The sequence below is a fragment of the Agelaius phoeniceus genome, chromosome 10 (assembly GCF_051311805.1).
Source record: "Agelaius phoeniceus isolate bAgePho1 chromosome 10, bAgePho1.hap1, whole genome shotgun sequence".
NCBI classification, from domain to species: Eukaryota; Metazoa; Chordata; class Aves; order Passeriformes; family Icteridae; genus Agelaius; species Agelaius phoeniceus.
In genome coordinates this window covers 18,611,689-18,637,245 of record NC_135274.1, presented here as the reverse complement: position 1 = coordinate 18,637,245, position 25,557 = coordinate 18,611,689, and the positions used below count along the sequence as shown (strand labels likewise).

At 63.2% G+C, this 25,557-nt stretch overlaps 4 protein-coding genes across 7 annotated transcripts; 2 read left to right on the top strand and 2 right to left on the bottom strand.

Moving 5' to 3' along the window:
- Positions 1-223: 223 nt before the first annotated feature.
- On the top strand, positions 224-4,273 carry CAMK2N2 (calcium/calmodulin dependent protein kinase II inhibitor 2). The gene is made up of 2 exons (XM_054639227.2): positions 224-491; positions 2,951-4,273. The coding sequence occupies exons 1-2, from the start codon at positions 323-325 to the stop codon at positions 3,019-3,021; spliced, it is 240 nt and encodes a 79-aa protein (XP_054495202.1). The 5' UTR covers positions 224-322; the 3' UTR covers positions 3,022-4,273.
- Positions 3,465-9,354, bottom strand: EEF1AKMT4 (EEF1A lysine methyltransferase 4). Its single transcript, XM_054639688.2, has 3 exons — positions 9,072-9,354; positions 7,952-8,235; positions 3,465-5,571 (listed from the first exon to the last, which is right to left on the bottom strand). The coding sequence occupies exons 1-3, from the start codon at positions 9,241-9,243 to the stop codon at positions 5,269-5,271; spliced, it is 759 nt and encodes a 252-aa protein (XP_054495663.2). The 5' UTR covers positions 9,244-9,354; the 3' UTR covers positions 3,465-5,268.
- A 4-nt stretch (positions 9,355-9,358) lies between these two features.
- Positions 9,359-12,319, top strand: ALG3 (ALG3 alpha-1,3- mannosyltransferase). Its single transcript, XM_054639483.2, has 9 exons — positions 9,359-9,509; positions 9,856-9,955; positions 10,043-10,190; positions 10,335-10,495; positions 10,631-10,751; positions 11,012-11,217; positions 11,414-11,490; positions 11,686-11,830; positions 11,932-12,319. Exons 1-9 carry the CDS (start codon positions 9,359-9,361, stop codon positions 12,119-12,121), a joined length of 1,299 nt encoding a protein of 432 aa, XP_054495458.2. The 3' UTR covers positions 12,122-12,319.
- Positions 12,320-12,693: 374 nt separating this feature from the next.
- VWA5B2 (von Willebrand factor A domain containing 5B2) lies at positions 12,694-24,511 on the bottom strand. Of its 4 annotated transcripts, XM_054639473.2 has the most exons (22): positions 24,293-24,509; positions 20,858-21,013; positions 20,362-20,523; positions 19,811-20,036; positions 19,552-19,706; positions 18,991-19,122; positions 18,755-18,879; positions 18,454-18,630; positions 18,261-18,371; positions 17,933-18,135; positions 17,518-17,632; positions 17,260-17,445; positions 17,006-17,165; positions 16,640-16,929; positions 15,326-15,551; positions 14,898-15,242; positions 14,690-14,827; positions 14,494-14,613; positions 14,172-14,249; positions 13,916-13,985; positions 13,606-13,714; positions 12,694-13,338 (listed from the first exon to the last, which is right to left on the bottom strand). In XM_054639473.2, exons 2-22 carry the CDS (start codon positions 20,994-20,996, stop codon positions 12,730-12,732), a joined length of 3,876 nt encoding a protein of 1,291 aa, XP_054495448.2. In that variant the 5' UTR covers positions 20,997-21,013; positions 24,293-24,509; the 3' UTR covers positions 12,694-12,729. The 4 variants fall into 4 exon arrangements, 3 of the variants coding, with proteins under 3 accessions (XP_054495448.2, XP_077040175.1, XP_077040176.1); XM_077184060.1 differs by having other exon boundaries at positions 17,260-17,632; positions 24,293-24,510; XM_077184061.1 differs by having other exon boundaries at positions 17,260-17,632; positions 19,823-20,036.
- Positions 24,512-25,557: the final 1,046 nt, after the last annotated feature.

Below are 25,557 nucleotides of genomic sequence, written 5' to 3'. Positions count from 1 at the left end.
GGGCACCCCCGAGCAGAGGCGGCCGCCTCGGAAGGGCTGTGCCGAGGGGAGCACTGCGCTCTCGGGCCGGGGCGGTGGCGCGGTCGGGTCCCCTTCCCGAGCGGGCGCTCCCCGGGCACCGGCCCCGGGGGTCCCCGTCCCTGTCCTGTCCGGGCCGGGCCGGGCCGCGGCGCTCCGGAGCCGCCCCCCGCCGGGGGGGTCCCCGCTCCCCCCGGATGCATGACTTCATCCTTCCGCCCGGGTTTCCTCCCCGCCGCCGCCGCCGCCGCCGCAGACCGGCTCCCGGCTCGGCGCGGCGCGGCTCGGCCCGCTCGGCCCCGCCATGTCGCAGGTGCTGCCCTACGGCGAGGACAAGGTGGGCCGCTACGGCGCCGAGCCCGAGGCGGGGGAGCTGCCCTTCAGCTGCCGCCTGCAGGACACCAACGCCTTCTTCGGGGGCAACCAGGGCAAGCGGCCCCCCAAGCTGGGACAGATCGGCCGCGCCAAGAGAGGTACCGCCGACCCCCGCCTCTGCCCCCCAACCCCGTCTCAGCCCCCCCGGGACCCCCGCATCTGCCCTGCAGCATCCTCGGGTTTGTCCCGGGACCCTCGGATCTGCCCTGCAGCATCCCCGGCATCCCTGGTGCTGACTCCTGCATCCCCGGCACTGCCCCACGGCATCCCCGAGCCCCCCGGATCTGTCCTTTTATCCCTGGTGCTGACTCCTGCATCCCCGGCGCTGCCCCACGGCATCCTCGGAACCCCCCCATCTGTCCCGCAACGTCCCCGGCACGGCCTCCTGCATCCCTGACGCTGCCCCACGGCATCCCCGGGACCCCCGCATCTGTCCTTGCATTCCCGGCTCTGCCCTGGAATCCCCGGCTCTGCCCTGGAATCCCCGGCTCTGCCCTGCAGTATCCCTGGCTCTGCCCTGCAACGTCCCCGGATCTGCCCTGCAGCATTCCCGGCACTGCCCCCCGGCATCCCCGGGACTGGCCCTTGCATCCCCAGCACCTTCCCATAGCATCCCCAGGGTCCAGCATTCTGCCCTTGCTTCCCCGGGATTCCCGGCACTGGGAAGTGCATCCCTGGCACCCCCAATATCGCCTGACGAGATCCCCAGACTCCCGATTCTTCCTTTGTGTTCCCAGTTCTGCCCCACGGCAACCCCTGTCTCTGCCCTGCAACATCCCCAGCACTGCCCCACTGCATTCCTGCGACTCCCGGCTTTGCCTTGCATCCCCAGCACTGTCCCCTGCCACCCCTGGCACTGCCGCCAGCATCCCCAGAATCTCCATCTCTGCCCTACATCAGCTCCAGCACTGTCCCCCGGCAACCCTGAGACTCCCCAGCTCTGTGACTGACACCCGCCCCCAGAACCCCAGGCTCCCCCATCCCTGCTCCAGACACCGCCACGCTGTTCCCCCAGCGCTGCCCTGCACCAGCCCCCGCCTCATGCCGGGGCTACCCCTGGGATTGCCCTGCAGCATCGCTGGGGCTGCCCCGGGACTGTCCCCCAGCACCTCCATGGTGCCCCTGGGACCCCTCGGGACTGCTTCTCAGCACCCCCGGGACTGCCCCCTTCTCATTGTGGATAAACAAGCCTTTCTTTACCCGAGGATCCCCAGAACAGCCCTCCTGGCCCCCTGAACCTCTCTCCCTTCCCGTTTCTGCCTGCCGCAGAGACCACCAGCAGCCTCTGGCCATGCTGATCAGCAAATCCCCCCCCACTTTACTGTCCCCCCAGGACTCCGTGAGCCCAGCTGTGTCCTGCCCCCCCCATACTTCCCCTCCTGCTGCAGAGACCCCAGCAGCATCTCCCCTGCTTCCATCAGGACCCAAAGAACTGTCCCCCTCTCCCTCCTGCACCCTGATCTGTAACCATTGATCCTCCCCAACGCCTTGGGGACCTTTAAAAATGGCTCCCCCTTTTCCTGCAGCCCCCATCCCACCTGCTTGGGGGTCCTCCATATGCAAACACCCCTCCTTAATCTGCAGGGATAAGGAGGGAGGGGAGAATTCCCCCCAGCTCCAACACACCCCAACCCCACGGGGGGTGAGCACTGCCTGCTCCACTGCCCCCTTTTGCAGTGCTGGAGGCTGGCTCTAGCAGCACCCCCGGGCTGATGGGGGGATGGTTCTCCTTCGGTGGTGTTGGGGGCTCCATCTGCTCTCCCAGTAATTCTGGTCTGGTTAATCCACCTCCAGGAGGGCGATGGGGGGGATTATTGACCCCCCCCAGTAGTGCTATTGGGGTGGGGGTCTGCTGTCCACCCCCAGAGTGATGTTGATGGGAGGCAGCTGCCCCGGCGGTCACGGTGTGGGGTAGGGGAAGGTGTGTGTGTGTGTGTGTGTGTAGCTCCCTGGTGATGCTCACGGGGGTCTGTCCAGCCTCCCACCGCTGCTGCTGCTGCTGGGGAGGGGGCTGCCCCGTGGGTGATGCTGCGGGGGTCTCTCTGGAAGTTGAGCTGACGGGGGGCTCTCCAGCCCCCCACGGTGACGCTGATGGGGGTTCGTGCAGCCCGCCGTGCTGTGGGGGGCTGTCCGGCCCCCCCAGAGATGCCGATGGTGAGGGTGGGTGTCCTGCGCAGCGGGTGATGCTCAGGGGGGTCTGGCTGCCACCCCCGCCGAGCAGGCGGTGCCCCCCCCGCTGGGTCATTACCCATTCCAGTCCTGTTGCTCTCATCAGCGCCTGCCGCAGAGAGGAGGGGGGGGTCCTTCCTGGTCTGTTCCTGCCCCCCCCATTCCTAATCACCCATCCAGAGGCAGCCGGCTGGCTGCGGGGGGGATGCTGCCCCTACCCAAGCCGGGCAGGGGGGTGATCCCCCACCCTTCATCCCGGCTGTACCCACCCGAACCCCCTCTGTCCCGCTCCCGGGGGCACATCTGGAGCCTGACGGGGGTGAGAGCCGGGGTAGGGGGGCAGAGGCTGTCGCGTCCCCTCGCCCACGCGCCCCCGCTGTCCCCGCAGTGGTGATCGAGGATGACCGGATAGACGAGGTGCTCAAGGGCATGACGGAGAAGTCGCCGCCGGGGGTGTAAGCCGGGAGCCGCCGCCAGGACCCGCCGGCCGAGCCCCGCTCCAGCCCGCCGCCCCGCATGCTGGCTGGAGCGCCGACGAGGAGGGGGAGGCCATGCCCGCTGCCCCCCCCGGCCCGGGGGGGGGCCCTGCAGCCACCACCACCCCCCCCCCGAGCCATGCACTTTACCCCTCCGCCTCCCCGGGGCCGGGACAAACCGCCGAGCCCCCCACCCTGGGCGAAGACCCCCCTGCCCGGGGAAGGGGCCCAGCCCCCTGCTCCGCGGCGCGTCCCCCCGATCCTCCTTGGCGGAGGGTCCCCGAATTCCGGGGCCACCCGGCCCCATGAGCGGGAGGGGGAGCGCTGCTGTCCAGAGACATTTTTTGCTCCATCGTTTTTTGCATGAGCTTGGTGGCCCGGGCGGCCGGCCCGGGGGCCGAGGGTCAGCCCCACCACTCCGGCACGCTTCTTTTTAAAACAGAAACTCCTCATATTTGTATTTTTATATCCGAATCTTTGTTAAAAACGATCTGCTGACGTTGAGATGTCAAAGTAACTGCATCGAGAAAACAAACGAAAACAACCAACCAACCAACAAAAAAAAAAAGGTTCATATTTTTTTCCATAAGAAAAAAAAGACAAAAAAAGAAGAAAAAAACGAGGGCAAAAATTAAATGGGGGGCGAGAGTGATGGAGGGAGCATGAGGAAAGCCACAGGAGGAGGGAGGGGAGCAGGGACCCCTGGCCCGACCCCCGCTGGCAGGCAGCAGGAGCACCGGCGGGTTTGGCAGCGTCACCGGCCGCTGCAGTTCCTTCCCGGCAGCACCGGGGCAGAGCCCACCGGGGCCGGCTGCAGGTGCCAGGGGGGGTCCCAGCACTGCCCCTCGCTTGAGGGTGGTGGGGTCTGGGGAGAGTGGGGAGGGCAGGGACCGGCCTGAGTCGTTGTTTTTAATTTTATACTTTAATTTAATTTTATTTTTTAAGAAGCTTCTCGGGGGGTTCTGATGTGCATGAGAAACTTGTCATCTTTTTCAATAACCTACGAGTGGCATTTATGGAGACAACGACGCAAAAAAAAAAACAAAAAACCCACCAAAAAAAAAAAAAAAAAAACAAACAAAAAACTGAGGAAAAAAAGAAAAAAAAAAAAGAAAAATAAAAGATACTTGTGTCATGATGTTCTACGAATGATCCATTGTAAATTTAAATGCCATTTTTCACTGTACTGGTGAACAAAATGCAATGAATAAAATACATTCATGTACCCAGGTGAAGCCGGCAGTCGCCTGCTCCTTTCTGTCCCTTCCTCGTGCCAGCTGGATTTTGGGGTGCCTGTGGGATGGGGTGCCATGGCCAGGATGGGGACTGACCCCAGAGCCCTTGGCTGGCTCCTGGTGCAGGGGGAGCCGCTGGCTGACCCACTTACACCTTCTGCCCGAAATAGCAGCCCAGCAGCTCGCGCCTCTGTGCTGTCACTGCCCAGGAGGGTCTCTTTAGCCCACCCAGGGGGAGTTGGTGCCCAAAGAGCCTCTGGGGACACTGCCAGTGGCACCCATGCACCTGCCACAGCAGCACACACACGTGGTGGCCCACCTGTCACCCACCCTGGCACACACGTGTCACCGTGCTGCTGGCCCCAGGCACAGGGGGACACGGGCCAGGTGTGTGCAGCACACCGGGACTGTCACCACAGGCAGGAGTGGGGATGGATGGGGAAAGAAGCAGATATGCTGCCCCCTTCCTTCCCTGTGGCACCGCCTGCCCCATGCTGGCACATTCCAGCCTGGAGCCCCCACTACTTGGGGGGTGACAAGGACAAGGTGCCCTTGCACACCCCCAGGGCCAGGTCCTGGTTCAGGATGGGGTGGGGGGGCTGGAGCAGTGGGCACCCCCAATCCTGTCCCCCAGAGCCAGTGCCAGCACCCCCATTCTGCCCTCAGCCTGGCTGTCTGTGCCAAGGGGAAGGGATGGGGGACAGGGAGCTACTCCCTGCAACATGGATGGGTGAAATTAAACCCAATTTGGTTTCATTACTGGCTGCAAAGTCTGGAGACCTGGCTGCTCTCCAGCTCAGCAAGGAAAGGCCAGGGAGGGGGCACAGAATCACCAGAGCATCCCTGTGCCCCCAGGAGGAGGCCAAGCAACCCCCTCTTCGCTCGCATCACCCACACCGCTGGGCAGCTCGCAGGGGGATGCACCGGTTCCCTGTCTCCCACCTGTGAGGATGGAGCACCTTAAGGCTTTATTGGGAGGTGGGTGAGCCCCTGGCTCACAGCTGGATGGCGAGGAGATAGTCCTCGTCGTCGTCCGGGGGGGCGGGGGCCGGCGGCGGGGCGGGGGCCGGGGGGGGCTGGTGCAGGCGGTGCCCCAAGGCCACATCCCGGGGCTCCAGGGGCTGCCCCTTGCGCATCACGTACAGGAAATAGTGGAAGGCTCCGGCGTCCCCGTCCCCGCAGGCAGCGTGGCGCAGGGACCAGCCAAAGGCCTCCTGGGCATAGTGGGGCTTGCGGAAGTGGGGCTGGGCGAAGGTGATGGAGATGAAGCAGCCCCCTGGGCGCAGCACCCGGCTCACCTGCGTCAGGAAAAGCCCCAGGATGGGGTGGGGGAACACCGTGAGGTTCAGTGCTTTGGCTCCGTTCCCAGGGTCCCCATCACCATCTGCCAAAGAACCCTCCCAGCCTTTCCCATCACACCCCCAAAACCTCTTGTCCTAACCTTGACCCCTCCAAGAGACACCTCAGGTCTGATGTGTCCCCAGACCACCCACAGGGAACAGGGGTCCCCATGCTCCATCTCTCCCTGCACCCCAAAACTCTTCACTCTCACCCACAGCAAACAGCATAGAAACCCAATCCTGGCATGGGAAAAGCTTCACCCTTTTGAGCACAGGGCTCCCCCAAGCACAGCATGGGACACCCATCCCACCCACCCCTCCCCAGACCACCCAGTACTACCACCAACACACAGAAATAGAGGGGGATGTGGGGGGTGTTTGATGGGAAAGGACTCAACCCTTTTAATCACCATTTTCTCCCTGCTGGAATTAAGCCCCGCTAACAGGATGGAAAAGAACATCAATTTTCCTGCTTGGCTTTATCCAATGTCAAAAGGCTTTTACGGCCAGCGCCCGCGTGCTCAGCATGCAAAGGCACTGCCTGGGGCGGGCGGGCGTCCAGCCTCCTCCCTGCACCCTGCCCCAGGCGGGGACACCCCCAGACCCCCCCAGCAAGGGCACAGAGTCACTGCTGCAGGGGACAGGGCTGGAGGCCAACTGGGGGGTTTCCCGAGGTTCTCTGCTTTAATCCTGCTGGGAAGCTCCAGCTGGGGAGCTCTGCTGGGGCCAGTGGAGGGGACAGGCAGCCTGCGTGTCCTCCCCTGCTGCAGCGGTGGCTTTTGAACCAAACCCTACCGGTTTTGGCCAGGAAAAGGGGAAGGCAGGTCCCTACATCCCTCTCTGGGCACCTGGCTCAGTATCCCTCCCTGCTAAGTGCCTGAAAATCTGCCCTGGGAAGACCCCACAGCTTCCCAAGCAATAGGCGGGGAGGGGGGTCCCCGGAGGTGGGGGCAGGCAGGGATCTCCGGCTGGAACTGAGCGAGGCATCCCGCATGTCCACATCCATCCCTCGTTAATAGAGCAATAATGGCCGTTGCTTGGAGACGAGCGCAGGAAACCTTCCCATCCGTCAGCGGGAGCAGGGGGGCCGAGGGGCTGCTCCCGCCACACCCGCTGTCCCCAGCTCGCTGGGACAGGGTGTCCCTGCGGTGTCCCCACAGGCAGGGTGGATTTTCAGGTTCTTACATGCCCCCGGGGAGAGGAAGACAGAGGCTGTGAACACCCCAATGAAGGGGGATGGGGGTGGGAAGGGAGGTACCACGGATAGACCCCCTCTGAAAGGACCTCCAAAACAGGGAGCAAGTGGGAACACCCAGCGAATCCCCCGGGGATGAGGACAGCAGGGACCGGCTGCGGGTGGAAGCTGGTACCCAGCGATGCTGGGGGAGGGCAGGGATTGAGCAGAGGATTAAAAAGGGAAAAAAAAAGGGAAAATTAAATCCCTGCCGTTTGGCAAAATGACAAGGACAGGCAGCAGCGCTGGCAAGGAGGGCAGAGCACAGAGAGCGAGCACAGCCCCATTGCCCTGCCGGGGGTTGAGCTCCCTCCCAGGCTCAGCCAGGCAAGAGAGGATTGGGAGGGTTGTCAACAGCCATGAGCACCCTCCCAGCACCCCGTGCCTGCAACCCCGGGGTGCCAGGGAGGTGCAGCAATTAATTATCCTGGCAGTTATTCCCGCAGGGTGGGAGAGGCTGCCAGGACCCGCACCCCCGCGCCGGGACAGGTTCAATCCGGTCCCGCCGCCACCAATTAACAGGGCCCCGAGGCATCACCCGTCCCCGTGGCAACGCCATGGCCCTGTCGATGCTGATGGGAGTTGCCATGGCAACACCAGACCAGATGATGGGGACCCCGGCTAAGGCGATCGAAGCTGGGGTGGGGGGTGCGGGGGGGCCAGAGCTCTCACAGCCCCACGGTCATCACCTTGCCCTGGGCTGGCAGGGCCACCTCGCTGTGTCCCCCTGGGTCCCCTACAGCCACCCACGCTAGCACGGGGCCCATTTTTCTGACCAACTCTTTGTATTTAGCATGCAAATAAAGAGGGGGATCATACAGCAGGACCCAGGGACACATCCTGCTCCGTCCAGCTCCCTGGGGAGGAGATGATGGGCTGTAAGAGGGGGCAGTCTCCCACCTCCAGCACCTGGCAGCTCCCCAGGTGCCCCCCTGCAACACAGCTGAGGGGCAGGACAGAAACACCGGCTGGGAGGACAGAAACACTGGCTGGGGCATGCACAGGGAAGCAGGGTGGTGAGGAGGCACTCAGCACCTTCCCCCAGCCCAAACAGGGATGGGGTCCCACCCTCTGCACCCCTCCTCAGGTCCCCCCAGCCCGTACCTCTGCCAGCACCCGGCGCATCGCAGCGGCCGCCTGGGGCGAGACGTGCCAGGGGTCAGTTTCCTCCACCAGGAGCACGTCGAGGGTGCCCTTCTCCAGCACCACGTCGAAGGAGGCGTCGGGGAAGGCGAGGGCACGGATGTCCATGACAGCCCAGCGCAGGCCGGGGCAGTGGGCGTAGCGGGTGCGCATGGCCGCGATGCAGGCGGCCGAGAAGTCGATGCTGGTGACGTCGGTGTAGCCCAGCTCGTGCAGGTCGTGGCTCAGGGCGCTGTTGCCACAGCCTGTGTGGGGCACAGCTCACACAGAGCTCAGGGTGCCTGTGCCAGTACCCCAACTCTGTTCCCGTGGTGCAGGAGAGGGTGTGGGTGGGCTGGGGCTGCTGGGCAGGGGCAGGTCATGGCTTTGATGTCAGCTAGTGAGGGTTGGGCGAGTCACTAATTACCCCTGTCCTGCCAGGTGGGTGCTTTGGGCTCCTATCCTGGGGTAGCCCTGCACACCCGATCCCCTCACCTTGGCGTGGGAGGCAGGGGGAGGCTGGAGGCAGGAAAGAGGCAGGGGGCGTCCCCAGTTATCCCTCCCGCAGTGCTGTGGAGCAGGAGCCGGCTGCGGTCCCAAGAGCCTGCTGGATAACTCCATTGGGAAATTAGGGAACTTCGGCGGGGGGTTTAACTGGGTGCGATGGCGAGAGGAGTGGAAGAACTGGTGTCTCAACAGGACACGGGGTGACACGGGGAGTGCCCCGCTACCAAGGCCTCCCCTCAGAGCCGCTCCACCGGGGCTCGGCCGCTCACCGGGGGAGCCGATAGGGATCCCGGGGAGGGGGGCGGATTTGGGGGCTATTAAACGCAGCTGGCAGCGGCTGATCCGCTAACAGGATCGGTGATTACACCCGCTTAATCCCGCCGGCGGATCAGACCGCAGGTGGGATTACGGGGCGGTTATACCCACCAGCACCTCCGGCACCGGGGCCATCCCGCCGGGCCGGGCAGGGCGCAGCTCCCCGTACCGGCCCGGTGCCACACCGCCCTCTGGCGGCTAGCGCCAGCGCATCCACCGGCGGGACCCCGAGCCCCGCCCGCCCGCCCTCCACCGGGCACGCCGGGCACGGGGCACGTACCGAGGACGAGGATGCGATCACCGGGGCGCAGCTCGTGCTCCAGCTGCGGGAGAAACCGGGAGAGCCCCCCCAGCCACTCGCGGGTCTCGGCGCCCTCCCGCCGGTAGAGCTCGTCCCAGAACCGGCGCCGCCCGTACCGGGGGGGGGCGGCGGGCGCGCGCCGCCGCTCCATGCCCGCGCGCGGGGCGGGAGCACCGGGCGCCACGTGCCGCCCGCGCCCCCACGTGCGCCTTCCGGTCCGGGCCGGCGCGCCGCGCTAAGCGCTCCGGGCGGAAACAGAGAGCGGAATGGCGGCGGGGCGGGGGGCGGCGGTGCTGCGGCGGGCATGGCGGGAGCGGCGGGCGGCGCTGCTGGAGCCCCGCTACACCCCGCTGGTGGCCGCCTGCCTCTGCCTGGCCGAGGGCGGCGTCAACCTCTGGGTCATCCGCAGGGTCCCCTGTGAGTGCCGGGGCCCGGCCCGGCCCGGCGCTGCCTGGGGCTGCCCCCGGGGATGGCGGGGCCGGTCCAGGGCGGCGCGGGGCGGAGCGGGGAGCGGGGATGCCGCGGGCACGGGGACAGCCCTGCCGGGGCCCCTCGGGTGACAGCAACCCCGGGCAGGGGGATAGGGCCGCGCCTGGAGGGGGCCAGGGAGGGACGCGGGGCTGGGCCGGGGGTCCTGGATGTGGCGGCTCGGGAGAGCCCGTGCTGACAGCATGGCAGCGAGGCACAGGATCAGGCTGGCGGGTGTGGAGCTGGGTCAGCCCCCGCAGTGCCCCCGAGCCCCGCTGACCCCGCCGTCCCGCAGACACCGAGATCGACTGGAAGGCCTACATGCAGGAGGTGGAGGGGTTCGCCAACGGCACCCGCGACTACACCCAGCTGAAGGGTGACACCGGGCCACTGGTGTGAGTGACGGGGACACCCAGCTCTCCGTGACCGGCGGCTCCCGGAGGGGCCGCAAGGCCCAGCCCTTCACTCCCGTCTCCCCACAGCTACCCCGCCGGCTTCGTGTACATCTTCCTGGGGCTGTACTATGCCACGGGCCGCGGCTCCGACATCCGCCTGGCTCAGTACCTCTTCGCCGGGCTCTACCTCCTCAACCTGCTCCTCGTCTTCCGCATCTACTGCCGGACCAACAAGGTGCCCTGAGGCCAGGGCTCCTGAGCCCTCACCCCGGCGGAACGGATACGGGCTCAGGGCTGGGGTGTGGAGGAGCTCAGCAGCAGCAGGAGGGAGTCCAGGACAGGATGCTGATGACCCTTCTGTGTTTGTGTCCCCTGCAAGGTCCCTCCGTACGTTTTCTTCTTCATGTGCTGCGCCTCATACCGCATCCACTCCATCTTTGTGCTGCGGCTCTTCAATGACCCTGTGGCCATGGCCATCCTCTTCCTCGCCATCAATCTCTTCCTGGAGGAGCGCTGGTCCTGGGGCTGCCTCTTTTTCAGGTGAGGGGCTGGGAGCTGCTCTCCATGGCTGCTGGGCGTGTGAGCCAGCTCAGCCCCAGCAGGAGGCTGCGCTTGGCTCAGGGGCTGCCGGGGCTCCGTGTGGGGTCCGCAGTGGTAATGCAGCTTCCTGCTCAGCCTGGCTGTGTCCGTGAAGATGAACATCCTGCTCTTCGCCCCTGGACTCCTCTTTCTCCTCCTGCAGCGGTTTGGTCTCCTGGGCTGTATCCCCAAGCTCTGCATCTGTGCCCTGCTCCAGGTGGGTCCCTGTTTGCACCGGCTGCAGCAGCAGAGAATAGGGGGCTGCCTTGCCAGCTGCAGAGCCATGGGTGCAGACAGTGGTACCAGCACCTGTGGCCTCTCACAGCAAGCTGGGTGTTGATAAATAATCTAACTCACTTGACTTTCATCTTGGGCTGACTGTCCCTGTCACCACACGTGGCACTGGGCTTCTCAGGAGGTAGCTGGGGTAACAGCAACCTGGTGTAGGGCTCTGTGATGGTGCTGGTGTCCCTGCAGGTGGTTCTGGGCCTGCCCTTCCTGCTGGTGAACCCTGTGGGGTACCTGACCCGCTCCTTTGACCTGGGCCGCCAGTTCCAGTTTAAATGGACGGTGAACTGGCGCTTCCTCCCAGAAGAGGTTTTCCAGAATCGAGTCTTCCATGCTGCTCTGCTCCTGGCTCACCTGGCAGGCCTGGGGCTCTTTGCACTGCACCGGTGGCACAGGTGAGCCCTGCAGGATACAGATCCTTGACTCCCCTGCCCCTGCAGTGCTGCAGTCCTGGGATTCCAGGTGTGAGTTGGAGAGCAGTTACTGTTCTGTTTTGGGGAATGTACAGCCCAGGCATTGTGGCTCACAGGGGAACATTGGGGTGGGAGAGACTTTCAGCATCTGAGATCAATGTTTGTTCTTCCCTCTCAGTTCCAAAGAGAACATCCTGACTCTGTTGAAGGATCCTGCCAAAAGGAAACCCGCATCCCCTCGCTTGACTGTCAACAATATCCTTTGGCAGGGTGGGCAGCAAGGAGAGAGGGAGAAAGAGAGGGAGAAGGCAGGCAGGGAGAAACCTGGTTGGGTCCCAGGCCATGCAGTGCTGTTGTACCAGCCTGCCCTGGGGAAAGGAGCTATGTTGGGGAGCTCTTGTGGGACCACACCTCCAGCCTCCTGTGTTTGCCCCCTTAATGCCAGTGCATGGATTGTCTTCATCCTCTTCTCCTCCAACTTCCTGGGTGTCTGCTGCAGCCGCTCCCTGCACTACCAGTTCTACGTCTGGTATTTCCACACTCTGCCCTACTTACTCTGGTGCACCCCGACCACCAAGCTGGCCCACATGCCCAAGTACGTGCTGGCAGGGAGGGGAGCACCCATCTGCTGGGGCTCTGGGAGTGAGGATGGCTGGTGTGTCCCCCACGCTGACCCCCAGCTTTCCCCCTGCACAGGGTGCTGCTGCTGGGCGTGATCGAGCTCTGCTGGAACACCTACCCCTCCACAGTCTGCAGCTCTCTCTCCCTGCACATCTGCCATGGACTCATCCTGCTCCAGCTCTGGTATGGCACAGCCCCCACGCCAGTGTCACACACCCCTCCACCGAGCAGGAAACCCACAGCCACGTCCAAGAAAGCCCAGTGAGAGTGGGGATGGCTGGCCAGTGGGAACTGGCCTCTGGAACTGCCCCATCTGCCTGCTCTTTTCCCACTTGACTCCTAGGCTACCCACAGCAAGCCCAAGAGGGCCATGAGCCCTGGAACTGTGCAAGGGGGCAGGTGTGGGGATCCCCAAAAGGCAGGACTTCCGAATAAAGGGGGCTTTGTGTGCCCTTCCCCTAAATTCTTGTCCTGTGATGATGTCAGAACAGCTGTCCCTGGACTTGCCCCACCTGAGGGAAGGTAGAGCATCTTCTAGCACCATGAGCACTCTGGCTTCCCAGCTGTGGGAAAGGGGTGCCCAGGGCTAGGCAGCAGCCTCTGGGGTGAGGTTACAAGAGAGGAGCTGCAGAACTGCTTTGCCTCACAATTTCATTTGCTTTGATGGAGCCCAGGAGTCCCTCCAGTACAGCTTTTCCTATTCCCCTGCCTGCTCCCTCCCACCAGAGATGGCTGGGAAGGGGGTGACCTCCTCCTATGATTCTGGTGAGTCCTGGCATGGCCTGAAGGGAGCCAGCAGCTCTCTGCTGATAACAGAGACACCAGTGCAGGTGGCTTGGAGCCAGGTGTCTTTATTGGCCCCTTGGGCGGCCGTCAGACGTTGTTGGGGTTGTAGCACAGCATGTTCAGCTTGATGTTCTCGTCCCAGTGACGCAGCAGCAGGAACAAGTGCCTGGCTGCCCCTTTGAGGCAGCCCATGTCCACCCCCTCGGGCAGGCGCTGCGCCTGCAGCCACGCGTCCGCCTTGGCTGCCACCAGCTCCCACTCCTCAAAGAACCCGGCGCAGCGATGCTCCAGCCACGCCAAGGCCACCGCCGTGGCCCAGCTGGCACTCTCCAGCTCCTCTGGCCCCACGTCCTGACAGCTCACGCCGGCCTCAGAGGGGGCAGCCGAGTGGGGCCCGGTGTCGGACTCGGAGCCGTGCCCACTGTCCGCCTGCGCCCACGCGGCCGCGCTGGGCACCTCGGAGCAAGTGCTGCGGGACGGGGGCGAGCTGGGCTGCGGGGCTGTGAGGGGCTCCTCGCCCTCCTCAGCCCTGGCTCCTGCCTCAGGGAGGCTCCTGGCCCCTGGGGACACGGGGCTGAGGCTGGCACGGTGGGAGGCGTAGGGGGAGGCGCGGCGCAGGCGGTCCAGGGGGATCTGCACCACTTCAGAGAAGCTCTCGGTGAGCTGGAACGGCCCCCGGGCTTGCTGCAGCTGCACCTGCAAGGAGGGGGCACAGACGAGTGGGGAGGGCAGGCGGGGGTGCAGACCCACCACAGCACCGACCACTGGGGGCTGCAGGAGTGTCCCTGGGGCACAGGGACAGTCTAATGGCCCCCAAAAAGCCAACCAAGATCCCTATGCAGGGCTGACACAGCATCTTCCACTGCTTGTGCTGGCAGGCATGACCTGGGTGGCCCAGCTGGCACCCAGCAGGGCAGGTCCCCCCGCTGGGATGGGGACAGGGGACAGGCAGCAGGTCCTTACCAGCGGGAGGTAGTCATGGCTGGCATGGTTGCTGGAGCGCTCGCTCTCTGGGCTGAGGCACTGCGGGCGCAGCACCAGGCTGGGACCCCTGCGCCTGCTCAGGCTAAACCTGTGGGGTCACAGGCAAGATAACAGGATTGGGAGGAATTCCTGAAAGGCAGCTGGATACCAAACTGATGCAGGGAAGGGGCTGGAGTGCCAAACCCCCCCACTTATACTGCAGGAGCTGGCAGGGGACAGGGAATCAGCACTCTCTCCCCACAACCTGCCGTTTTTTGGTCCCTTGCATCCCCCCATCCCACAGTGTCACCTGGAGCCTGCGATGCTCTCTGTGGATTTCTGGGAGCCCATGGAGGTGGTGGAGGGGCTGGATGGGGGCCCTGCAAGGGGGAGAGAGAGTTAACCACAGTGGGAACATGAGGCACCCAGAGGTGTGTCCCACTGACCAGTACCTGGGAGGGCAGCTCAGCCCACATGCCCAGGGTACTGAGGGCACAGTGGATGCTCCAGCTGTGGCAGGGCATCAAGGGTAGGCCATCTCCCACCCTCATCCAGCCTGGACACACCGTTTGAGTAGTTCTGCTTTTCCCAGCCAAAGGTAGGGGAGGAGGTGCTGCCCGGGGACCTAGGGATCTCGTCTCGCTCTGCAAAAGAGCAAAATCTGGTGGGGTCCCAGGCTCCAGGGACCCTCACAGCTCACAGCTGCTCTCAGGGGCTGCTATGCTGTCCCTCTACGCCCCCCTCCCCAGTACAGCCAGATGCCTCTTTCCAGATATCCACAGCACCCCAGGCAGGACCAGCCCCTCACAGCCACCAGCTGAGGGTCTCCAGAGACCCCAGTGCAGATCCCCGGGGAGGATAAGTTGACATAAAGGTCTGAGTCAGTACCTGCCGTGCCAGGGGCCTCATCCTGCTCCTCTGGCTCCTGCTGCTGCCCCTGACCCGCTGAGGAGCTCCGGTGGTGCCAGTTCCCTGCCGCAGCAGCTCGTGTCCGGCTGGCTGAGCCAGCTGCAAGGGACGATGCCACCTCAGCCCTCTGTCCCCTTGCTGCCCCCTCTCTGTCCCACCAGGCCCTTGTCCGTACCTACGCCCCACACCTCGGGGGCTGCGGGCAGGGCTGTCTGCGTGGCACCGTCCACGGGCACCAGGCGGGTGTAGAGGGAAGGCACGTTGCAGGCTTTGCTGGTTTGCACGGCTTTCAGGCGGAACCGGCGGGCAAAACCTGCCCGGAGCAAAGCGGTTAGAGCGGGGGGGATGCCGGAGCCGCCCCGGGGAGCCGCCCCAGCACCCACCCTGCTCCAGCTTGGCTTCCCGCTGCGCCACGCTCTCATTGTCCCGCACCACGGAGCGCGCTGCCAGGCGGTGCAGGGGCTTGTCCCAGGCTTTGGCCGCCCGCCGCGGCGGGTCCTCCCTGCCCGGCCCCTCCCGGGGCTGCAGCAGGGATTCCAGGGAAGCTGTCACTTCCCAGGACACGGGCGTGCCGGCTCGCAGCGCGTGGATCACCACCTGGCAGCGCAGGGGCATGCTGGCATCACCCAGGCTGGGCTGCCCCGCCTCGGGCGCTGGCGAGGCACTGAAGAGGTAGGAGGGCTCCACCAGCATGTCCCAGTCCAGGTGGGTGGGTGAGAGGAGGTTATCTGGGAACGGCAAAGGCTGGGCTCAGCAAGGCGGGGGCACCTGGCTCCACCCCACCGCCCTCGTCCCCGGAGCCGGTACACACTTGACTCCGCTGCACCGGGCTGCATTTGCCGTGGCTGGGGTCCCAGCTCATCCAGCTGCCCCTCCAGGGACTGGTTCCTCTTCTGAGACACCTTTTCCAGGGCCTGGCAGAGCCGATGGGCATCCAGCTCCCCGTGAGGCGTGGAGAAGCTGCGCCCAGCCAGGGCAGCGCGTGCCAGCACCTTCTTCTGCCGTGCCAGCTCCTCTGTGCTCAGGGCCACTGTCACCTGCAGTGGGGACAAGGCTGTTGGCAAGGCCAGCACCGAGCTCAGATTGCCCTGAGCTGCAATGGGCACCTGCACCTCTCCGGCTGCTGGCTGGAGCCTCAGCTGTCATCAGTGCTCTGCAGGCTGGCACCAGCTGCTTCCAGGGATGCTACCCTGGCACCACAGACATGGGAAGCACCCACACAGGAGTTTGCAAACATCCCTGGGGACTGACTCAGGCTGATGCTGGAGTTGCCAGGGATTTATGTGTGTGCAGAAGTGAGGTTAGCTAGAATACTCAGGCTGGATGGTGTTACAAAGGGATGCATTCCCCAGTGCAGAGTGGTGTCCCTGCATTGAGATGCTTCCCCTAAAAGCCATGTCAGGACAGTGGCACCCATGCCACCTCTCGCCTCGGCAGCAGGGAGTTGGGAGGATCATTTACTCTGCAGGGAAATCACTTACGCTTGACATTTCAGCAGCAAAGGGCACCAGCTGTGCTGCTGTGTGACAGGAGTGGGTTACCTAAGCCGTGCCACTGGGAAGGAGCGTGTCCTGGTGCTGGGTGACAGCTGGCCTCACCAAGCCTTGGGGCCATCGTCACTGGGGCAGCTGCCTTTCCCCACCCCAGCGACCCAGCTGGGTTTTACACCCAGGTATGAAGCAGCAGGGATGTGGCCCATCGCTAATGAAGCGTCTGGAGCGTTGGCTGAGGGCTGAAGGAGCCAGGCTGAAGCCCAGCCAGGCAGCCTTTCCTTTCTGGCTCAACAGATTTGTTACGTGATGCCAGCCCAGCTATTTTCATTTGGTCTCTGCAGCTTTAAGGCATCACTGAGCTGGCTCAGGGGTCAGTCAGACACTCAGCTGACTGCTGCCAAGGGACACTAAGGAACCAGCTGCTTGGTCCCCAGCTGTCCCACTTCAGTAGGGCAAAACCACCCAGGAACATCCTCATGGCATCCATTGCTGATCCTTGCTTAAAATTCAGGCTAGAGCTCTGTTTCCCCGCCCAGTGGGCAGATGCCTGGGCACAACAGGGCAGCAAGGTCCCAGCCAAGCCATGAACAACCCCCACACCATGAGCCCCTGCACCCCCTTGGCATCCTTACCTTGGTGCCAGCTGGGGCAGAGGGCAGTGGGGCAGATTTGGTGGAGGACTCGCAGAGGGACAGGCTCTTCTGGCCCTGCTGGGAGGTGACATCAGCACCAGGGCCTGAGGAGCCACCCTCGGGGGCCACATCCCGGGAACCAGTGGACTCGCTGCTGGTGGAGCTGCGGGAGAGCAGCCCCTGGCTGCGGTCAGTGCTGACAGAGCAGTGTGTCAGGACATATTGCTCCTGGATGTAGGAGGGCTGGTAGATCCGCTTCCAGATGTCTCCCCCAGAAACAGGATCAATACCTGCCCGGTGAGCACACGCTCTGTTAGCCCATGGCTCCCACGACCGCCCCCTGCCCCAGCTCTGCACCCCACTCACTCCGCTCTGACACCTCTGTACTTCCAGAAAAAACATCCAGGGAGGCATCCCCAGTTCCTGGCTGGCTCTGGGGTGGCTGGCGGCTCTCCCCAGGACTGGGCACTTCCTGCTGGGAGAGAAAGGCTGAGCCCCGGGAGCTCTGGCGAGCCCCATCCTGGCCCTAGGAGAGAGAGGACAGCACCATCAGCCCCCAGCTGGGGAGCAGCCGGTGGCACAGGGACCAGGCCACCCTGCCCAGGCCGTGCCAGCCGTACCAGCGGGCGCCTGTCCCCGAAGCGGGCGATGCTGTAGAGGACGCAGTAGCTGACGAGGCGGTCCCCGGGGTACAGGGCCGGGAGCTCGGTGGGCGAGAGCAGAGCCTCCATGCTGTCGGGGACGTACCAGTCGATGGTGATGTCGCTGATGGCCGGCTCGATCGCCTTCTTCAGGGACTTGATCAGCTGCAGGGGGAGTGCAGACAGTGTCACACATGGCAGTGTCCCCAGTGCCCCCCTGCCCTGCCTGGGTCTTACCTTGGGCTGCAGCCTCTCAGATGGACTCAGAAACTCGGCACGGCCCCGGCTCACCTTGGCCATGGCCTTCAGCAGCCGCCGGCACGCCCGCGGGCCCATGCCAAAGCTGAAGCACCTGCAGGAGAGCCAGGGGATGGAAAACCATGGCTGGGCTGGGCTGGGGGCTGGCAAACCCAGTGATGAGCCCTTTAGCAGGGATGGGCAGAGGGATCTGACAGCCAGAGTGCTGCCCTGGCTCTGTGCTGGGCTGGGGCACCCCAAGAAGAGCCGAGGCGATGGGCTGAGGGGTGCAATGGGTGAAGGACACCCTTGGGATGGGCTCAGGTAAGATTTGAGGCTGCACAAGGAGAAATCAGTGGGAACAGCGCGGGGGATTTGGGGAACACGGAGTCCTGCCGCAGTGCGAGTGCTGTACCTGACGGTGCTGGCCTGCCTGCGCACCAGCCGGAGGATCCTGCTGGCACTGCCCGCTACTGCACCGGTGAAGAGGAACAGCTGGCGAGGGTAGCCGTGGTGGAGGGGCTGTGCCAGCGCCCAGCCCAGGGCTGCCAGCAGGTTGGTGCCACCAGGGTCTGCCCGCAGCCCGTCCAGGTGCTCGCAGGCACGGCGCAACGTCTCCTGTCAGCACAAAGAGCCGGCCTTGCAGCCGCCCCCTGGCTCACCAGCCCCCAGCCCAAGTCAAGGAGCTGGGAGAAGGACAAAGAGGGGTTGGTGGATCCCCAGGATTTGCCTGTGGCACTCACGTTGCTGCAGAGGCGACTGGATGGGAAGAGCGGCTTGATGTCAGCACCGAAGCTGGCGAGGTTGAGCAGTGTTCCTGACGGGAGGCTCTTCAGGGCCACCAGCAAAGCCTTCTGAGGTGACAGAAGGGACCAGGGACAGCTGCTAAGGGCTGGCCACCCAGGGAGCACCCCTGGACCCATGGCCATGCCTCACCTTGACCTTGTCAAGGTCAGGGCCACTGATGGAGTCGCTGCGGTCGATGAGGAAGAGGATCTCGCGGGTGACGCTCTGCAGGGCCCCGGGGACAGCCTCCACAGCCGGGCAGAAGTTCAGCATCAGCACGGGGTTGGGGAAGATGTCCTTGTGGAAACGCTTCTGCACGAAAGCCACCTGCGAGCCAGGCAGGTCAGAGCCTTCTCACACCCTCTGGACCACAGCAAGGTCTGCCTCAGCCACGCCCCACCACCTCCCCTTTCCCCCTGTGGCTGGGGCAGCAGGGGCTGTGCCCTGTCACCTGTCTCTCGCCACTGCTGTCCTTCCTGGCAACCCGCACGTAATCCCGGCGGCTCCGGATGTGCGCCTCGTACTCGGGGTACGTCATGGTGCCATCCTCAATCACCAGGTGCGGGCTGTGGGGCTCTGGGGGGCACAGGAGAGTTTTGAGTTACCCTGGGCTGCAAGGGGCTGGGGGATGCTCCAGATGTTTCTGGGGTGATGCCTCAAACCCTCCAAGGGCATCATCTCCCTCACCACAAGGGTAGAGGATGATCTCCAGGTCCCTGTCGTAGCGGTGGGGCTCGGCTAGGGTGACACAGGTTGTGGTGGCAGAATTGGCCCAAGGGTCAGCATCAGCTCTCAGGGCATGTGATGGGCTCTCCAGCCCTGCAAAGAAGGGAAGGCAGCAGGTAAGTCCCCCACAAACCCCCTCCTCAGCCCCTCCACCCACCAGGCCCCACAGCAGTGGCTTGCTCCTGACAGAGCTAATGGGATTGACTGGGCCAGCAGCAAGGAGCACATCCCCACCAACCAACCATCTTCCCCTCCTCACCCACCCTCCCCCCAGTGCATCACATCACCCCAGGGAAGGAGGCTGCTGACCCAGAGCTGCCCAAAGGCACAGGCAGGGTGATTTTGAGGGGTCCCAGCCCCAGGGATGGAAAGGAAAAAGGGATTTTTCACCTGGAGGGAGTGCAAGAGGGTGCCCAGGAACAGGCCCTCACATCCTCCTAGAAGGGAGGGACCAGGGAACATCACCCACATTTTAAGGAGGTTTTACACAACCAGCTGAAAACACCCAAGCCACACCCCTACCTGCCAGCAAGCAGGGGCCCTTCACCAGCAGCTCGAAGGTGAACTCGTAAGGAAAAGGGTTGTAGGTTCGTCCCCGAAAGACATCCACGCTGTCCACAGGCACCATAGTGGGTGACTGGCTCCGGGCACCTGGCCCCCCAAAACAGCTTGTGGGGCTGCAAGGGGAGAGGGGGTGATGGCTCCTGCCCCCCGACCTGCTCGCCCAGCATTGGCATCGCCCCCCTGGGATGGCAGAGACTGAGGAAGCCATGAAAATCACCATAGGGCCAACCTGTCGTCACACAAGCTTGCCGGCTCGCTCTCGGGGTCGGCGGGGACGTGGGGTGTGAGGATGGGGGGCAGGAGGAGGCGCAGGGCCCCGTCTGGCAGCGTGGGCAGCTCCTGCACTGTGTTCAGGGTGACAGCCAGGCTCTCCGATGGGCACAGCGTGCCGGTGACAATGATGAAGGTGGAGCGCTCCACGTCCTCATCCAAGACAAGGTGGCCTGGGCAGGAGAGGGAGGAGGGATGGGGGGAGATCAGTGAGGCATGTGGGGTTCTGGAGGAGGTCATTAGTGGCCCTAATCGCTCCCAGAGGTGACAGCAGAGCACAAGTGTCACGAAGGCTGTGCACATGGTGGCAGAGCCCCAGAAGAGGCGGAGGGAGGGGAAAGAAGACGTGGAGATCTCCAGCCCCAGAGACCCCCCCAGGCACTGGGGTGGCCTGGCAGGGGCTCTCAGCCCCTCATATTCCCCCACACTCCCCCCCTGCCCGTTCTGAGCCACCAGGCCAGCAGCACCCACGAGCAGCAGCCGTGCCAGGGCACCTACCGCTGTTGCAGCGGCGCGGGCGGCCGGGGCTGGGGCTGCACTGCAGGCAGCACTCCTGCACCCGCTGCCGGCTCTGCAGCTGGAACGTCACCCGCCGGCTGCCCGCCGCTGCCTCAAAGCCAGCCACCACCTCCGACTCCTCCAGCGGGTAGATGAAGATGCCTGCAGGCAGAGGAGAGCCCCGAGGCAGAGGCCGGCATGGCTGTGGCACGAACAGCCCATGGGAGCCCCTGTCTGACTCACAGCACGTGAGCGAGACACAGGAGCGACCCAGAGCGAGGATGGAACCCTCCTCTTCCTCTGTTTGCTCAGTCTCACTCTCCTCCTGCCCACAGTGTGTGACAGTGGCCCCACCTCTGCTGGCCTCCGTCTTTGCTCCCCAGGCTGAGCAAGGTTTGGGGGTCAGGACACAGATGGGCTGCAGACAGGATGCTCCCCAGCACGGGGTTTTCAGGGGGCCCTGCAGTCCCTGCCATGCCTGAGAGCCCTCCCTTACCTTCCACGGGCTCCTTGTGGGGGTTGGTGTACAGGAGGTGAGCAGTGATGCTCAGGGAGTATCCGTTGGCACAAGCCTTCACCGTGGAGCTCTTCAGGGGCAGAGCCTCCCAGGACAAGAGGGCGTAGAGGCCTGGCATGGTCCCTCAGTGGGCAGCTGTGAGCAGAGGGAAGGCAGGTACTGGATGCCCAAGGATGGGGTCTGCTGGAAGGGGCTTCTGCCCACAAGCCATTTACATCTGACCAGCCTGAGACAGGGAGCAGGTCTCCAGCCCTCCCACATGCCAGGCTGCTCTTCAGCATGCACAGAACACATGGATCTGGATCCACGTCTCTCCTTGGACCCCAGCCCACCTGCAAACCAGGTCTGGAGCCACAGGAGCCCACAGAGAGAGCAACAGAACTCCTGTGGGCAGTAGTTCCATGCAATCCCCAAGCCCTGGCAGACCAACAGGGACTCCTGGACAGAATGGATAATGGCCAACCACATGCAGCCCATCTCTCAGCCACCCCAGAGCAGCTCCAGAGCCTCTCCAGGCCATCTCCTGCACTGGAGCGTCTGCTGCCCCCATCTCCATTTGTCCACAGAGGTTACCAGGGTAATTTGTTAAAAAAAAAAGCCAACCAGAAGGGTGAGAAGCTCACAGTGTAACTAGGACAAAGCATCCAGCAGTGTTTGCTGGGGGTTTAATAATTAACAACAAGGTCAGTGCTGCATGGAAGAGCAGCACAGAGGGAATGCACTGCAGGGTGGAGCCCGACAAGTGGATGATCATCACCTTCTTTGCCCAGAAATGGATGTGTCTAGGCTCCCACCTCTTGGCAGGAAGAGAGGTGGCTGGAGATGTCTTTCAGCCATGGCACCAACCCACTCCACACCTCTCTTTCCCTTGGGAAAAACACCCAGGAGCAGCATCACAAACAATTGTCTGGAGTCAAAGCATCTCTCCAACATCAACCCATCCTGTGCCATCAAGTATTTGTGTAAAATATTCCTGTCAGCCTTAGCCCTGGCTGTGTGGATCTGTGGACAGTGTGCATGGGGTCTGCTCCACATGTGGGTCTGCACCTCTGCTCTGCCCCAAGCACCTGTGACCCAGTGAGGCCCCTGCCCCACGCCATGTGCTGGTGCTGCAGCACACAATGTGCCCAGGGCAAGGACAAAGCCAGGTACAACTGAGCCATCTGTTCAGTGCCCCCGCTCCAGTGGCCTTCATCCTGGGAACAGCTCGTAAGAGCTTTGGCAATGGGAGGCTCGGGGTGCCCTCGGTGTGGGGTCACAGAGTGCCTCTCACAGAGCATCCTTGAAAGTGGAGCAGGGCTACATCCTTGGAGGCAGCACCGGGACCAAACTCTCAGCTGCACAAAAGAGGGAGCCTTGGAGAAGTGCAAAAGTGCATTAGCAACGTGGCTGCATCCCAGGAAAATCAGTCCATTACCACCAGAGGAGAGCCATTTACCTGCTCAGCTGGCATTGCAGGGTTATGCTGGCAGATCCTGGCCACCCAACCCACCACCCCACCACCACCAGCCCTCCACCCTCTGTGCAGGATACTGCACGCACTGCTGCACCCCCCAAACTCTGCTCCCAGCACACGAGGTGGCACAGGGTCCCTGCACAGCCTGCTGCTCCTCCTCACTGGCAGTTCCACAGCTGGGCACATCAACAGCTGGTTCCTGCCCTGACACAGCACCCAGATGGGATCTGGAGACCAGGGTGCCTCCAACCCAGCCACACTGAGCATTAAAGATGTATTTCTGCCCAGAGCTGTTTAATTTGTTCCCAAGGCAGCCAGTTTGATGCTCAGCAACGTGCCGGTGTTTGCCGTGCTGCCTGCCGGCCGGGTCACTGCCATGTTTACCAGGCACTGCTGGAGAGGCCGTCCCGGCTGCGTGTTATCACTGCTCTTTACATTCACCTCACAGGGTAAACAGGCCCCATCTGGCCCTGCCACTCTTTGTGCTGGCTGCTCTGTGCCCCGTGCTAATGAATAAAACCAGACCTGGTGGTCCTCACCTCAGCCTCTTCATCCTCTTTCCCTGGGGCAGTAACTTGTCCCCAGAGTCCAATGTGGCATCACCAACAGGTCCCCAGCCCTCTCCCCATGCCCAGCATTATTTCCAGTACCTTCACAGCACTCTCTCCTTCCTCCCCTCCACCTACTGCCTGCAGGAGCTGGTTTAACCAGCAACACCCCCAATATAAAAGGGCTACAGCAGGCTGGGGGCAGCTCTCTGTGCTGGCAGCTAAAAACTGTCTGTGAAGGCAAGACGGAGCTGACCCTTCCCTGGGTCAGAATAAATCAATGTTTCTCGTCTCGCCTGTGGGCAGACTGAGTTTTCCAGCCAGGCTGGAAAGGGAGGCAGGTGTCTGAGCCCAGCAGACCCTCCTCAGCTGCCTGGGGAGTTGCCAGAGTTTCACCTGCTGCAGCAACAGCCGCCCAAGCCGGGGCTCAGCGTGGTCCGGGGGAAGGAAGAGGCCAAACCCGACACAGGCAAACCCAGCGGAAATTTCCATTGGTGACAGACACACAGGCAGGTTCAATGTAAAGGATGGAAGAAGAGGAGCCCAACCTCTGCAAGAGTGCCTGGAGTGAGGAGCCATTGCTGCCCCTGGCTGCTCAACTGCATTACCCCAGCTTCCCTGGCCTTCCCTCCCTGTGAGACATCCCATGGGGCACAAAGGCAGGAGAGCAGGATCCATCCCAACTCCTGGAGCATGGAGAAGGCCATGGAGCCAGGAGGTGATGGTGCTGTTGCCCTATGCCTATGGGACACACCACTTTGCAGAGCCCAAAGAAGAGTGAAGGGGAAAGGAACTGCTGGATGGGGCAAAGGACTCTCCAGCTCGTGGTGCCTCCTGCTTTGTCTGCTGGGGAGTGGGAACAGAGAGCAGAGCCCACTGCACACGCGCGTGCAAGCTGGCACTCACACCCTGACTCCGATACCACATCCAGGACCGCCACCCCCAGGACCTGAGCTGCTGCTCTCACCCCCCCAGAGCCACTAAACCCCTGGAAAAACCCATCCTTGTGTCAGGGAACAGGAGCTACTTGTCCTCAATGCACCCTAACACAGGCACCCCCCAAAAGAAAAGTCTCAGCCCCATGGGTTTCCCCTGACAAGGGCAAATCCTGGCAGGGCAGCCCCACGGGAGGGTCCCAGTGTCCCCCACCACGGGACAGACGTGGCCTGGCCCAGGGATTGGTTGCTGATAACCTGGAGCGTGTTCCCAGCAGTTGCTGGAGCCAGCCCTGTCTGGTCCCTGCCCGATGGTGATTTCAGCACTTTTGTGGCCCTGCTGTCTCATCTCCACCTCTCACCCCTCCCCTGACCCAGAGCTGCCCTGGCAGCGGATGCACAACCCTGGGACGCCGAGGAATTGCGGGACACCCTCGGGGTCCCTGCCCTGCCTGCCCCTGGCCCTGCTCCTTACCTGGAGGAGGAGGACGAGGATGACACAGAGGCTGCAGGCTCCTTTCAGCACCCGCTGGGTCCCTGCCTCCTGCAGAGCCCCCTTCCCTGGGGATGGGTTTCCCTGTCCCTCCGTCAGGGTGGCTGCGGTACCCGGGGGATGAGCGGTCCCTCCCCGCCTCTCCCTGCTGCAGGCTCCCTCTCTGGCACTGGCTCCTTCACCGCCCTCGCTCCATCCCTCACTCCCTGTGCCAGCAGCAGAGCTGCTCCAAGCCCAGCCTCATTAAAGAGACACACTCCCTATACCGGCACCCCGGGGGGGTGGGAGGATGCTCTCACGGGGAACGCTGGGGGTCTCAGGGGACAGACAACAGCCTCAGACTGTGACAGGCACCAGTCAAGAGCACAGTCCATGGCTGTGGGCTGCTCTGTACCCACAGAATAGCAGTGTCCAGGCAAACTGGGGTACTGGTGAGACCCCTGGTGATGCTGCAGGAAGAAAAACCAGGGGGGTTGTGTGACTGGGATATGTAACCACGCCCTGTGTGCCCCCCAACAGATCATGAGGCAAAATAGCCCCCATCAACCAGCTGAACTCTCCAGTACAAATCACATTGGCCACAAGTGTCACAACCAGCTTCACTAGGAAAGGTCTCAGCTGCCCTGAGGCCATAACAAAATGACTGGGAGCAGGTAGATGCTCAATATCCACCCCAAACCCAGATGCCCTGGGGTACCACTGGGCTTTCCTCATCAGCCTCCATGTGCTGCAGTGAAATCACAGCCCTGAGGAGCAGGAACGAGGGGGGATTCAGGGACAGTGCAGCTTTTGGGACACAAGTGTGACAACAAGCCCCCCTGGGGAAGGTGCAGGCAGTCAGGAAATCCCAGCAAAGTCAGGACATGTCTGCTGGCAGGGAGATCTCACAGCCTGGGGCGCACTGGGAATCCCTCAGCCACTGACAGCCCCACGTTCCCAAGCAGGACCAGAGAAATCCATCAGATTTGGGCTAATCCCTGCCCTGCCTTTCCCAGGCAGCTCCCTGTGCTATAGATAGGACTGTGCTGCTGCAGCTCTTTTTATAGAGACACAGAGAGGAGTCCCCCCCACCCACCTCCGGCACGGCAGAACCCACCGCCACAGCCACACCGAACCTGGAGCCAGTCCAGGCACAAACTGGGGCAGAAAATCCAGCAGCACCACAAGGGGAGCAGTCCCCAGTCCTCAGCAGGTATTTTTAGATCTCACCTCTGAGCTGACCCATATGCCACTGCAGCTGCAGCTCC

Coding starts and splice junctions, on each gene's coding strand:
- VWA5B2 (XM_077184060.1), bottom strand. CDS start 20,996: ATGCCAGGCCTCTACGCCCTCTTGTCCTGGGAGGCTCTGCCCCTGAAG. Junction 18,136..18,260: donor CCAGTCGCCTCTGCAGCAAC/GTGAGTGCCACA, acceptor TTGTGCTGACAG/GAGACGTTGCGCCGTGCCTG. Junction 17,633..17,932: donor AGGCAGGCCAGCACCGTCAG/GTACAGCACTCG, acceptor GCTCTCCTGCAG/GTGCTTCAGCTTTGGCATGG.
- ALG3 (XM_054639483.2), top strand. CDS start 9,359: ATGGCGGCGGGGCGGGGGGCGGCGGTGCTGCGGCGGGCATGGCGGGAG. Junction 10,496..10,630: donor TGGGGCTGCCTCTTTTTCAG/GTGAGGGGCTGG, acceptor CTTCCTGCTCAG/CCTGGCTGTGTCCGTGAAGA. Junction 11,491..11,685: donor CCCTCGCTTGACTGTCAACA/ATATCCTTTGGC, acceptor ATGCCAGTGCAT/GGATTGTCTTCATCCTCTTC.
- CAMK2N2 (XM_054639227.2), top strand. CDS start 323: ATGTCGCAGGTGCTGCCCTACGGCGAGGACAAGGTGGGCCGCTACGGC. Junction 492..2,950: donor GATCGGCCGCGCCAAGAGAG/GTACCGCCGACC, acceptor CTGTCCCCGCAG/TGGTGATCGAGGATGACCGG.
- EEF1AKMT4 (XM_054639688.2), bottom strand. CDS start 9,243: ATGGAGCGGCGGCGCGCGCCCGCCGCCCCCCCCCGGTACGGGCGGCGC. Junction 8,236..9,071: donor TGATCGCATCCTCGTCCTCG/GTACGTGCCCCG, acceptor TGCCCCACACAG/GCTGTGGCAACAGCGCCCTG. Junction 5,572..7,951: donor TGCGCCGGGTGCTGGCAGAG/GTACGGGCTGGG, acceptor TTCCTGACGCAG/GTGAGCCGGGTGCTGCGCCC.